This window comes from Tupaia chinensis, unplaced genomic scaffold, assembly GCF_000334495.1.
Source record: "Tupaia chinensis unplaced genomic scaffold, TupChi_1.0 Scaffold000349_1, whole genome shotgun sequence".
Lineage (NCBI taxonomy): Eukaryota > Metazoa > Chordata > Mammalia > Scandentia > Tupaiidae > Tupaia > Tupaia belangeri.
The window spans coordinates 362,389-376,750 of NW_006159843.1; the positions used below are offsets into that span (position 1 = coordinate 362,389).

The 14,362-nt window shown below is 45.0% G+C and overlaps 1 protein-coding gene and 1 pseudogene across 1 annotated transcript in view; both read right to left on the minus strand.

Moving 5' to 3' along the window:
* Positions 1-10,060, minus strand: part of LOC102476058 (uncharacterized) — a 17,432-nt gene extending 7,372 nt beyond the window's left edge. The window contains 4 exon segments of the mRNA XM_027773375.1: positions 5,511-5,613; positions 6,255-6,345; positions 7,541-7,689; positions 9,980-10,060. Coding sequence (XP_027629176.1) covers positions 5,511-5,613; positions 6,255-6,345; positions 7,541-7,689; positions 9,980-10,060 — 424 coding nt within the window.
* A 1,597-nt stretch (positions 10,061-11,657) lies between these two features.
* Positions 11,658-14,362, minus strand: part of LOC114004449 (protein FAM81A pseudogene) — a 51,189-nt pseudogene continuing 48,484 nt past the window's right edge.

Sequence of the window (14,362 nt, forward strand, 5' to 3'; positions counted from 1 at the left end):
GGTGGTGGGAAGGGAAGTGGATGCTTTCTCTTGCTTTTTCTGAAAAGCGCACACACCATCTGGCAATTAAAAAAACCAGTTCACGTGTTGGTCCTTGGTTGTATTTTAGAAGTGTTAAGTGAAAACCCCTTCGTGGCGCGCTGGGTTGGGGCCTTTGGGTGTGATTAGTCTTTAGCGCGAGGGCTCCGTGATTGAGTTCTGGTGTGTGCATTGAGAGGCAGTGAGGTGGGCAGGGCCACGTGGATACAGACCAGAGGAAGGAGAGACTTGTGAGCGGCTGCTCTGTTGAAGATCCTGCTCTCCTCCATGTTGTAGCTGCACCAGAAATCGGACTCCGGACCTCCGAACTGTGAGCTGGCTAAGCTTCTATGTCTATGAACTCACCCAGGCTCGGGTATTTCTGTGAGCAGGGCAATCACGCAGGGAGATGCTCTGCTTCTCAGGCCTTTGGACTTAGACTGAGCCCTACGACCGCGTCCCTGGGCCTCCAGCTTGCAGGTGGCATACGGTGGGATTTCTCAGCTTCCACAATCACGCAAACTCCCTTAATAGATCTCCTCTCACGTCAGTCTACCTACCTGCCTATCATCTGTCTATCTGGGGTGGGGGGTCTTGTCTCTTTGGAGAGCTCTGGGTAACACAGTTGTGTGTGTGGAAGATGCCAGGTACGAACCTGACCTGGAGACCAGTCAGCCCAGTAAGGGGCCACTGGTGACAGACATCAGTACTCCCAGCAAAGCTGTGCAGGGGACTGGACTCAAAGCAAGGACCCAACTCCAGAGATGTGGTGATCAGGAGTGACAGGCCTGAGTGGCTGTGAGGAGTGAGTGAGGGGATAAGTGGAGGGTGTCCCTGAGGGCTTCAGTGTTGGTGACTGGGAGGGTGGTGAGGCCAGTGCCTGAGATGGGTTCATGGCTGAGGACTGGCGTTCTCAGATTATGGGGATCGCAGCTCTAGTGCCTCCAACCTGCTAAGGGGCGCATTCCCTCCCCGGCTGGCTTGAAATCTACCCAGCTGGGAGGACAGCACTTTTTGTCTGGATCAGTAAAAAGAATGTAGTTTTCATTCATTTTGTTCCCTGTAATCTTTCACGCTGGCCTGGCCAATGCTTAGTTATTTTCAGGGAGGCTGCCTTCCCAGCTCAGTGTGGGCTCTTGGAGGGAAGCCTAGGAGGGAAACCAGCCTTTAATTAGCATGGCATGGGCCCGGTGGTTTGTGAGCATGATCTCACGTAATCCTCAGAACAACCTGTGGATGAAGCATCCACCCGCCTTACTGAGGAGGCAGACCAGGGCTGGAGAAGAGCACCCTCCAGGGCTCACGAGGACTTGCTGGCTGGCAGTGTTCCTGGCCTGGGTCCTGAGCTCAGCCCTCCTTAGGAATGCTTTCCTGTGCTGAGCAATGCCAGGATCCCCTTAGCCCCCAAACCTCTCTCTGGTGAGGTTGGTGTGAGAATTACCAAGAAGGGAGGCAAGCGCCCCACAGGCCTGCCACCAGGAGGGGACCACACACTTCAGTTCTTTTCCCGCCCCTTCTGTCTCTTCTAGACTATGGTGCTCATAGAGCACCATAGCTGAGCTCTTCGGTTTATGTGGGTGGATGGGAAGGAAGGTGGGGCTTTGGTCTCCCATAACTGGACAGGTTCAGGTTTCTTTCTGGTTGTTTTTCCTACGGATTGAATTTTTTGTCTGCACGACTCCCCTCACCACCACTTCATAGGTGGAAGCTGTAACTTCAGTGGGAATAAGGAAGTAATTAAGGTTGAATGAGTAGGGCCCATACAGGTAGGGCCCTATTTTATTAGAATTAGTGTCTTTCTCAAGAAGGAACTCCAAAGACCTCATGCTCTCTACCATGTGAGAACATGGATTTAAGTCTATGAATTAATTTTAAAATGTAACATTTCATCTCTATCTGGACAAATGTCTTAAATAAATGGGAGCTATTTAATGAAGTCTCACAAGTGTCTTCAGATAGTAAAAGTTTTTTTTTTTATAAGTTTTTTGTTTTACAGAAATCGTTAATATGTATATTTCTTAGTTTACAAAGATGAATTAGGGAACTTATTGCAACACGATTATTTTTATTTTATAGAATGGGTTTCTGTACATAGGCGCTCCTGAATACATTTAATTAGGTGGTGGATTAAAGTTTCATATGGTTTACGTTGAAATAATTTTCTTAGGTGTTTCAAATCTACTAGATAATTTGATGTTATTTGGCCAACAGACCACTGGGTGGCGATGAAGACCAACAGACAGGTTGCATTTTTTTTTTTTTCTCCCAGCAAATGGAAGCTGGAGTTGGGTTGGGCTCCTGTCCAGGCATGGCAGCTGTGGATGAGATCCTAATTTATTGAGGACATACAGAAAATCCCACCAAGCAAACCATCTTCCACCAGTCTGTGGTCTGCAGATACTATGCTAGGGCTACACAATGAAATGGAGTCAGTCAGCTGACAGTGCCTGATACTATGAGGATTCTACAAAAGAAATAGAGACGGTAGGCATTCCCCCCCTCTACAGCTGAGAAAACCCGGGTTCTGAGAGGGTTAATGCCTGGTCTTCTACAAAACAGACTCAACAAATCCTCAGATTTCCCGGGAATGTTTCCTTACCTACCTGTTCCTCAACCCCCAACCCCTGCCACCCTCCCCAGAAAAATAAAAGCAAAACATGTTAATAAAATAAGTCACTAAATGTAGTGCTTTTCTTTAGATGACAGAGCCCTCGCTCAAAAAGTATGATCTGTAGATAACGGTAAAAATAAGAGACAGCCAAACATTTAGAACAAAACAATAGGAGAAAGGAACAGCTGTCAAGCACGAGACCTACCGAGCAGCCCTCTGTCCAGTTTTAAAGTGTAACTGAGTCTTAAGATGAAAGGTACCAATGGCAGGTTTTTCATGATTTTGTATTATATTTTTGTGGTATACATGGACCCCTCTTCCGTTTTTGAACTATCCTGAAACATGGAAATCCAAGGACTTTTATTTTTTCACAATGAAAGCAAATTGGATCTTTTAAATAATTTAGAAGTCTGTCTAGAGACAGTACTTAATCTCAATAATTAATTCATATAGCAGCTTGCACATTTTTGTTTTCTGTTGACAACAATCTGACACAATTGGCAGCTTCAACTTTCTGAAAACAGACGGAGTGATGGGGAAACATTGTATTGTCACACAGAGAAGGTGGCTGCTCCCAATTCCATGCTGCTCTGCCTGGAAACATAATTGCTACCGTCCCCTTGTTAATCCATCTGTATAAATGTGTCATACCCCCACATTGGCTCTGAAATGGACAATTTTTAACTTCCATTACTGATGCAGTAAAAATAACTCTAGCTGTTATGTATCATCCTCTGGTGTGGGAGCCACCACTGCCTCAGGGCTCATGACTCAAGAGGCATCTTGAAGAAACTTTCTTTTTCCTTTCATTCAGCATCAGACAAAGATTTTTAAATGCATCCCTGCTGACGTGTGCTGTGTATAAGGAAACGTCAGTGTTGGTATGGTTTGGAGCAAGGGAGGAGTCAGTTGCAGAACCTAGGGCTCCCAGAGTAGTAGCAAAGCAGCCCAAGGCATCTGTGGAGTTGAGGGCTTGTATCCCAGGATCCCTCCTTCTATCCAGTCTTGCCCTTGGGCAACAAGTTTCCCTCACAGCCTGTCTCTACAATGCCACTTGCAGCTGTCTTACCCTGACAAGCTGTCTATTATCACAGCTTTCCAATTGCTGGGGGGGGGGAATTCCGAGGATGAGGGTACAGGGGATTGTGGGAAGAGCCTCAGGAGCTGTGGCTGGACACATTGGACAGATGGGAGAATGGTGTCATCTGAGCTGGAGTCACCCTAAAGCACAGCCCAGGCTAAAAGTGCTACTATTCTTTTTTTTTTTTGGAGAGATTTTCACTGTAGGGCGCGTGCGCTCGTCAGACAGAGAGAGACATAGAGACAGAAAGCGAGAAATCACCCCCCAGGGGGGACGGTCACGCCGCAATCCCTTCTCCTCCATTCTCCTCTCAGGATCTTGGGCACACACGCACACGCGCCCGGCGTAAGTTTTAAGCCACCGGGTCCGGGACACGAACCGCGGTCGACTACGTGGTAGTCCAGCGACATAGCCATTATGCTAACTGCTGGTTCCCAAAGTGCTACTATTCTATTTGGGAGTGTAATTCTGAGGAACAGGAGCGAGGGACAATGGGAATGACCTGTTAAACAAGGGAGAACCAACAGGAGGATTTGAAGATGCATTATTGAATTGGCCTGCTGTGTACTCAGTCCAAAGACTGTCCTCTGAGAGTCTGAAATTGGAACCCACTGTATCAGCCAAATCCACTCAGGGACAGAAACAGGAAGGCAGCTACCTGTCAGCTCCCGCCTTTCACTGGCCAAGACCATACTCTATGGATGGACATTTGGGGTTTTCTTTCTGCAGGGGCTTTGAGAAGGGCAGATCCTTTCAGGAGAGGTCTGTAACAGCTGGTGCATGGCATGTCCTGTGAGTACAGAAGAACATCAGAAAGAGAAGATAGCTTAATGGGATGACCTACCTACCTACCTTCCTACCTACCTTCCTTCCTTCCTTCCTTCCTGAGAGAGAAAGTGAGCTGCCAGGTCTGGGACTTGAACCACAATTAGCCATGTGGGAGTCCAGTGCCCTTAACCACCATGCCACCTATCCCCCAAGGGATAACTTTTCTTTTTCACTAAACTCCATTTTACTTCTGCCTCTAGAGGTCTTACCTCCTTCCTCCCTATGTACTACCTGGGAGAGGACTCAGATCCTATTATGTGAAGCGATTCTTCCAGCTTCTTTTTACCCATTTTTGTTTTCTTTCCTACTGAGTGGTCTCTTTCTTATTGATTTGTAAAAGTTCTTTGTGTATTTAGAATAAAAGTCTTTTCAGTTACTCATGTTAAATATTTTTTCCACTCCATGATTTGCCTTTTCTCTCACTTAATAGTATACGGCATATCTATATATAATTGTTTTGAAGAATAGACATTCTTAATGTTAATATAGTTCAAATGATCAATTTATCTTTTATGGTTCATGATTTTCATATCTGGCTTAAGAATCTTTCTACCTTGAGGTCATGAAGGTTTCTGTAGTAGCATATGAAAGCCTTTTCTCTTAGATCTAATTGATTTTGTGCCACTAGAGGGTTTAATGTTTGCATGTGTGTCTCACTAGCTGTGTGTGTGTGTGTGTGTGTGTGTGTGTGTGTGTGTGTGTAAGAAATACATAGAAACAGGCTCAGATGTGCATTTTGGAAAACCCAGTTGTGCAGAGAGCAGAGGGCAGAGTGCATTGGGAGACAAGTGAGGAAGCTCTTGCTCTCGCGTAGCAAGGTGAGAAATGGGTGGGTTGAGCAGACATGTAGGAGGTGAATAAATATGACCTTATGCAGTAAATATGAGTGTGAGGCAGGGTTTGAGGATATCCCAGTTTCTCTTCTTTCTGCTGCTGCCAACCAATGCTGACACTCTTCTGTTATTTCCCTACTTCGTTGCTTCTCTCTGTTCAGTTTCAGCTTCCTCCTTGCTTCTCCTGACTCTACTTTTCTCAAGGCATCCTTTGTCTGCTGTTGCTGTTGGAGATTCCTAACCTGCACAGAGAGTCAAGGATGTCTAAGACATTTTGACCCAGCTGTTTTTTATCCTTCCTATTTGGGTAGGACAGCAGCGGTCAGGCCTCTCAGGGCCAAGGGTCAGCACACATACTGGTGGGCTGGGTGGCCCCTTCATTATGCCCAGGGGCTGGCATGATGGAGCCCAGAGAGTTACAAGAAGGCCCACACTTGGTGGATGATCATGTAGGATTGCTCTGTCTGCAGGGTCTTCTAGAAACATTGTTCCCCCCAGAAGGGGGCCGTGAGAGCAGGTACGTGGCATGTGCTATCAGCACAAAAGAACATCAAAAGGGGAAGACACACTTACGAGGACAAATTTTTCTTCTCACCCTATTTTTCTTTAATAATGTCTAAATTATGAGCTCGCTTTCTAAAGCACATACTTAAAATAGAAATTCTTTTCTGACTGTAAAACAAATGTGCGTAGCAACTATAGTATTTGAAGCTGGTCTCTGACACACAGAGTTTCATTTACATCAGTCAGAGCTTTGGCTCTGAGATATATTGTTCATGCATAAGCCGTAAATTTGAATTGACAGTCCTGTTAATGATGGAATGCAGCTATGTGTGTTTATGATAAAAGAACAAAGTAGATATTTGTGAATCTGATTACATACAAGACAGATTAAAAGCAGTAGTCGTGAAGAATGAAAACAGGCCTTGATCTTGTGTTCAGTAAAACATGTCAGAGGTGAGGTCTTGAAAGCCCTACGGTGAAATACGAGGGGAAGGTGTGGAGTTGCAAGAGGTGTCATTGAAACGCAAAGCTCATGTATTAATATTTTCATTGATTTATTTTCATGCCAATATGTTCTGACATAAATATGGTGATCTATAATGTATCGACCATAAAAGTCAACATTATTTTTAAAGCTGACTCAGGGAAATAAACCTCATTGTTAGTGCTGATATATTTGGTATGTTATGCAGTTGAAAAATTAACCTTTCCTGTCCTGCTCCTGACTCTGTTATTGGGTCATTGGAAAAATCGTGATGCATTTTTGCATAGAAAAGCATAGACAAATGAGTCGTGACTTATCTGATGACTCAGTAAATAAGAGGGATGCATTTTAATGACTACTGACCTTTGGTGCATATTTTCCTTTTTTGACCAGTGTTGAATTTGCAACAGGCTGGCCTGTGGTATAAAGTAGGGAACAGGGCGGATTCAACATCCTTTAGAAGAGATTGCTAAGAATCCTACCTCATCAGAAAATTAAAAAGAACAAAACAACTTTGTCTTCTACAAGATTAAAAAAAAGTTGGTGAAACTCTCCCGGACATGGTAGCTTGTACTTTTGGTAAACAGCGAGAGGGATGACAGGCATAAAAGTAGCATAGAGGCCCCAGAAGAGAGAAGAGGTGGAGTGGGTGATCACAGAGAAGAGACTTGGTCTAGGATGCTAGAGGCAAGGGCTGCCCACCTCCGTATTCTGCGCAAGCTCACATGCAGCGCACAACTGTGATGTGGCTTTCAGTGACTTGATTACTAGGAAATGAAAATCGAGCCTAAGAGAACTGAGCCGAGGGGAGAATGTTAATGAGACACGGGGAGATTTGGGTGTCTTGTCCTTCCACTCAGTCTCGGAACAGGACAAATTTGCTGAAAATAGCAAAATACGGAGAATTTTAGAGCAAGCGGGGGCCCTGGAAACCTGGCAAGTGTGATCACTTGATAGATGAAGAATCTGTTAAGCCCGGTAGAGCTAAGGGGACAATTTGTGCAAGGTCACATAGCTGGCTAGTGACTGAGCTGTGTCTCCAGCCTAGCTCTGTTTCATTGTCCAGGGTTCTTTCTGTTCCACGTCATTGATTAGAAGCTATGACTATTGTACACATGCATGGAGGGTGACACAGGGCCACTCGAGTCTGGTTTGCAATCCACCCCTGCACTGCGACCCACCTTGTGAAGACTCCCAGTGGCCTCTGTGTTGCCAGGTCCGATGGGAACTCGGCTGACTCCATGCGATCCTCTAACTGGCAAGTACCACAGTTGAGCCCTCCTTCCGGCAGTCTCTTCTCCTGCTTTCTGCATTCGTTAGGGCTTCCTTGCTGGTAAGAGAAATTCAGGCCAAATGTGATTAAACAAAATGATCATTTATTGGGTCATATAATTAATGTCTTGGTGAGACTGGCTTTAGGCATGGTCTGGTGCAGAGGCTCAGACAGTGCTGACAGGGCTGCTTGCTTTCTCTGTTTCTTGCTGTGCTTTCTTCAGGTTGGTTTCTTTCTTGTATGGCTCTGTGCTGCCCCTCTGTAGGGATGAGATGATGCCACTCTTTCATTTTTATCATTTAAAAAAATTTTGCCAGATGTGGTATGTACTCAGAGAGAGAGAGAGAGAGAGAGAGACAGACAGACAGACAGACACCAACCAAGGGAGAGGAAAAAGAGAAAGCACCCCTCATGTGGAATGGTCATACCACAATCCCTTCTCCACTTCTCCACCCTGTTGTGATATGCAAATGTGCACACACATATGGACCCATGTGTTTCTCAAGCTGCTTGGTCTAGGACTTGAACTGCAGGGTTGGTCATGTGAGATCTGGCTGCCTTAACTACCAGGCCATGGAGCGAGCCAGTCTGATGCCACTTCTTAATTGCTCATGTATAAAACTAGGAAGAAAAATTATGCCTAGCGAGGAAGTCCTAGGAGTAGTATCACTTGGTAGTAAGCTCTATGTCCATCCTGGAAGTAACTGCTCTGGCCAAGGGGATGGATTGTTTAAGACCTCGGTTAAATGCTATACCCCTAAGACCTAAGGGAGCATCGGCTTCAGCCAAATTCCACATTTAGAGTGAGGGAAGAGCAGTTCTCCTAAAACATTAGAGTTCCATTACAACAAGAAAGGGACTGAAGCTGCCATAGCGATGTATCAGTAACAGTGTTCCATGCTGCCGAGGGCACGGGGAAATGTCCCAGATTTGCATCCTGAGGTCTCCTATACTGGCCGGATGTGTGCACCTGTGCCCGTGGTCCAGGCTTGCTGGAAATGGATCACTACCTGAAGGTCTTGTTGTGGGGTCTCTTTCTTGGAAGAACTGAATACACTTAAATAAAAGAACTGGATAGTAGGCACCAAAACCCAGCAAAATTCTGATAGCACACTCCTTTGGTGTGCTTCCTACCTTACTCCTGTCTGTCTGCTCATAGAATCTCCCTCTCCAACTTGGCTTTGATGTTGGAGTTCCTCAGGGCCCCATTCCAGGCCTTCTCTTACTGGATTCTTCCCACCAATGAGTGCATTGTGGAAAGAGACAATTACTAGCCCAAAGCACTTTGAGTCAACCTTGGCTAGCTAACATTACAGCTGAAATTATAGACCATGGAATTGAATGAGAAATGCTATTTAACGGGAAATCTTGAGAGGAAGGGATACTGTTGACACAAGTATATGGGAGAATAAAGAGCACTGAGCTTCTCCTGATCCTTTACTCTAAAGACAAGAGACAAAGCTGGAGAATATTTACAAACAGTTACCATAAAGGCACAGAATAAAAGTGTATTAGCCATGAGGGTTAAAAGTTCTCTGAAGGTTAGATCTTTATATACCTGTTCTTCTCATTGTGAAATTGAATTTCTGACTGGTTTGTTTGCCTCAAGTTAAGAAATCTCCCGGGATATTTTTCTTCTTTAGAGTTTTTTTGCAATCATCTGTGGAATATAATCTTTAATACTGGGGCTATGGTTACTGCAAAGGTTATTTTCCATATTTGTTGTGGGGAATTGCATTTGTTCATGTAATAGCTGTTAAGGAAATTGTATATATTAGAACGTGTCTAGGTAAGCGATTGAATTTATGTACCTAAACTGTCATGTGCACACCGACACTTTTAAAGGCCTGCCTTCATTCCACAGCTCCTTTTCTACCTAAGTTCATAAGCCCAATTTCTAGTCCCAAACTATTAGGGCTCTTTGTCTTAGCTCTCTTACAATAGGTTTGAAAAATGTAAATTTTTAATTCTAGAAGGATACTTTCTAGACAGTATGTGGAATGTCTTTTCTTCACACCATCTGCCTTGATAATCACCCGGTCCATATTTGGGCTTTGTTCTCTGAGCTCCAGATATTCACTCATTCATTCGTTTATTTATTGTAATTGTCAGAGAAATATCATGGGGCGTGGTTTTGCTGCGTCCCTTCTCCATTTCTTTATCCTGTAGGTATTTGGGGCACACAAGCAGATAGTCCCAGAGTGTTTTTCTAGCTGTCAGAGCTGGAACTTAAACCATGGTCAACCATCTAAGATCTGACTCCTTTAACCACTAGGCGATGGGATCAGCCCATGAGCTCCAGACTTTTACATTGAACTGCTTGTTGGGCACCATCTGGATATTTTACAGATTTCACCAACTTAATGTGCCTAAAGGTGAACTCTTTCTTCCTGCCAATTTTGCCTCTCTTCTCAATGTTCTTTGCCATTTCAGGAAGTGATACTGTTTGTATCCAGTCATCCAAGCAACAAGTCAGTAAATCATTCTCCAGCGTTCTCTTTTCTCTTCTCCCTCATCAGGCCATCACTATGTCCCATCAGAGGTCCATCAAACATTCCCTCATCCTGGTCTTTGCCACGGTGGTCTCTTGCCTCTTCCACTTCAACTGAACCCGCTTCACTGGTCTCCATGCCACCTCCTACCCTCCTCCACACACAGCCACAGGCTGGATCTCCATGAAGCATACATCAGACCATGTGGCCTTTAAAAGAGTTCCCATTGCCTTCTTTCTGCTCTTCAGAATAAAATCCTAATGGCTTCCCATTAACTACAAGGTCCTCTGTGGTCTTGTTGCTTCATACTCCAATCCCTGTTCCTTAGTTTGGGGTCACTGTCACACTCGCTGCCTGCAGTATGTCAGCTTGAGTTTTCCCCCACTGCATGGAACACACTTTCCCCGCATCTTTCTTTCATGGCCGAATTTGACCTATCCTTCAGATCTTAGCTAAAATGTCAAGTTCTGAGAGGTCTTTTTACTACCTGAAAACAATTTTTGTTGTAATATCTTAACAATAATAGCATTGTATTTGCTTCCCATATTTTTCACAAAATCTGTGTTTATTGCCTTTCTTGGCTTTTGTCAGTCTCCCGCACTAAAATATAAATAGAGTGCAGCTCCTTCACTTGTGTCCTTTGTGTTCTTGGGCCTAAACTTGCCCATGTAGGCACACGGCAAATATAAGGAGTCTTCAAAAAGTTTATGGAAAATGAGTATTATGAAAAAAGCTATGCATGAATTTAAAATAATTTTTGCATCAAAAATAACTCATTTTAATTCCATTCCTTCACAAACTTTTTGAAGTATTCATATATTAGCTAAATGATTGTCCTATTTATTCTCTAGGAAGAGAAGAAGACAAACGGCTTGCTCTGCTGAGGGTCATGCCACCATTCTGAGCCTGGAAGGGTGGAATTCACTGCTGGGTTCATATAGACCATGGCTGGCTAGTCTCTGGGACAGTGGATGTGGTCACTGCCATTGTGGATGGGCATACAGCCGGAGAGCTGAAACCTTCAGCACCCAGGGTTCATATAGTCCATGGCTGGCTAGTCTCTGGGGCAGTGGATGTGGGTCACTGCCATTGTGGAGAGAGCTGGAACCTTCAGCACCCAAGTGCTTGGGTTTGGTGTGTGGGGCATCTCTATCGCTTATACTCTAGCCTCCTTTCTAGGAGCCAGGTGTGTCTATGGGCAAGTGGTGTTGAGGTGGAACATCTTAGTTTTGGGCTCACAGGTCTTGATTCCTTTTGTATAAATTCGTGTTCTTGAGGATATGTAAAAGCGACATATCAGTGGTCCACAGCCAGTGTTTACACTGCAGTTCGCAGGGTTAAGCTTGACATCAGTGGGGTAAGGTAATCCTTTCAAAGAGAGACAGAGCACACAAATGATAATTTTAACATCCTCTTCCACTGGCACTTTCTAATGAAGATCTAAAGTACTGCTGCTAAAAGCACATTTCTTGGCACATGCGTACCGGAAACGAAACCCTTCTGAATGCAGTGACAGCCTGGCTCCAGAAGACTCTAGCTCCTAGTCCCACTGGCAAAACCTGCCTTAGGTCCTTGTCCCAATTCCCTTCCCATGGCGGCTTCTGGCTTCTGCATCTGTTGGATTTGCTCCTGGAGATGGTCGTTGTCCAGCTTCCTCCTGGCCTTGAGCACTTGCCCAAGAAAGCCTGTGCATTCATAGATGGCTGTAAACCCGGCGTGGACTTCTGCTCTCCTCTCCACGTCCTCGTTCATCTGTAATTCCAGCTTGCTAATTTGCCCGTGCACCTTCTCCTCATCTTGCTTTGCTCTCTGCCCACCCACATTTTCCCTCTGACTCGCTTCGATTTTTGTAGAGTCTGGCTGACATCAGGTTGAGCTGCTTCTCTATTTCCCTTTCACTGGCTCCTCTGTATTCCTTAACAACCGAGGAAAGGTAATCAGTTTTCTGCAAAAGTTCTTTCTCTATTCATTCCTGTTCTTGTCGCAGCCAACTTCGTGCAGATAAAATCTGATTACGGAGTTTCTCAGCTGTTCCTTTATGTTTGTTATCCAGAGGTTGAAACCAGTGACTATTGTCTCTGTGAGACAGCATCAGTTTGGTGCCCAGCTCTGATACGGACAAGTCTACTCTGTTCAAAAGCTGAGATGTCTCTCCCTCTCCGTCTTTCACGTTCATTTCCAGAATAAGCGTGGCAGCTCGATGCTTTGTTCAGGTGTTGTAGCCCCTGGAGCTGGTTTTGTGGTCTGCGGAGAGTCTGTCGACACTGGAGGCATAGTTTGCCCCTCTTCCTCGAAGATCTCTCAAACCAGAGAGCTGCCACACCTCCAGGGTCTTTAAGGCAGAGTTAGTTCTATAGCTAATATTGTCCCTGCCATGGATCTGCCATGGAGAACCTCCATGTCCCGACTGAGTTGCTTCACTAGGGACGTTATGTTTCTGATGTGCTCCTCCAAAAAACAGCCTGGTCAAGCGGTCACCTCCCTCTTCGTTTTGCATTTTTTGCAAACTGTTGATGATGTCATCTTAGATCAGAAGGTGTGCCTCATAAGAGCGGCAGTGGTTTGCTCATGGCAGAGGTTCCTGTCTTCCAGTTGCTCCACGAGACTTGCCGATGAGTATGGTGCCATGGCCAGAGACTGCTGTGTTGGGGCGCAGTCATGCTGAAAAGTTTTGGCAACTTCTAATACGCGAAAATTAAAACTCAATCTTTTTCAAAATCACGGTGCATTGGCAGTATGTACAAGCCACATGATTAGGACAAAGGGCATGGAATGGACAATTTGAAGTCTTTGTAGGTCACAGTACATACTGTGGGAGCTTGGGCAAGACATTTATTATGGCTGGAGAACAAGTGGCTTAAATGAGATGATCTCCAAGTTCTTTATAAATCAAAGATGTCTGTGTTCTTCTGATTCCAAGTGTATGCTGGGTGCTTGGCTGAGTGACCATAGTGACGGCATTGGGCCCCCCTAGGGCTGTTGGAAGTATTGCTTTGGACTTGGTAGGCAGGTGGCGCAATCTGAGACCTTTACACTTAGTTGACAATTGGAGGGGAGGGACCCTTGCTTTATTTCTCCCTGCTGAAGCCTTGCCATGCACCCACATGGGACCCTGCCGTTCAGTTTAGATGGAGTTCTCATTCTCATTTCACTTAGCCAAAGGGCAAGTTCTGACAAGGTATTGTCTGAGTATTTTCGATGAGTAATGATGAAAAAAGTAGCAGTTTGATATAAATGAAAACCCTGACTCTGGCTTGGCCTTAAATTGCTAGTTTTTTTTTTTTTTTGGAAAAAAAAAAAAGACTTTGGAAAATCTCATCTATCGACAGCGAATTCTGTCTAATCTTGGGGATGGATGAGCTTCAGGGGTTTGTGCAGTGAGAAGCTAACCTGAACCTGTCAGGAATTTTCCCTCTTAGTACCTCTCTTCTCGCGTTCCCTTGCTATTTAGGTCTACTTGGCATGTATCTTAAATTACAAGTGCCAGCACTTTCAACTAGGTTTTCAGCTCGCCTCAGACCCTGCAGAGCATCAGCCACTGAATCAAAAACTTGACCAGGTTCTGGTTGGCGTCTACATGTTCATTCTTCATCTCAACTTAGATGATTCATACACGCTCAAATACGTGTCTTCAAAATAGTGGTTTTGAAATCTCTGTGACTTCTCGAACACATTACTGGCATTGTTATTGCTACCAGTAATGAGCATATTACATTTTTTGGAGGTTATTTGCCATAGGTTGTGTGTGCTCACCAGAGAGAGACAGACATCGTGAGAGGGAAAGTAAGAAATCAACCCTCCCCCAGGGGGAATGGCTATGCCACAGTCTCTTCTTCTCCATTCTCTTCTCAGGATTTTGGGCATACATGCACACGTATTCAGTGTGATTTTCAAGCCACGGGGTCTGGGACTTGAACAATCAATGGCCATGTTAGAATCCAGCAATGTAACCAGTACGCCATCTGCTGGCCTCAGAATATTAAAAATTTAAAATGTATTTATTTCCTCCATGAGGCAGAGAGACACAGAGAGGGGGAGGGAGAGGGGTGGGAGTACACCCCCAAACAGGGTATTGGTGCCACAGTCTACGCCCAGTTTCACCGGCCTGGATCGTGAACAAGTGCACAGAATACTCAGGTCTCTGGACGTGAACCTGGAGCTTTCCCATGTGGGTCAGCCCTGCAGAGCATTGTGGGTTACTGCTGTGCCACTGTCTGGCCCTGAGAATGTTAATTTAA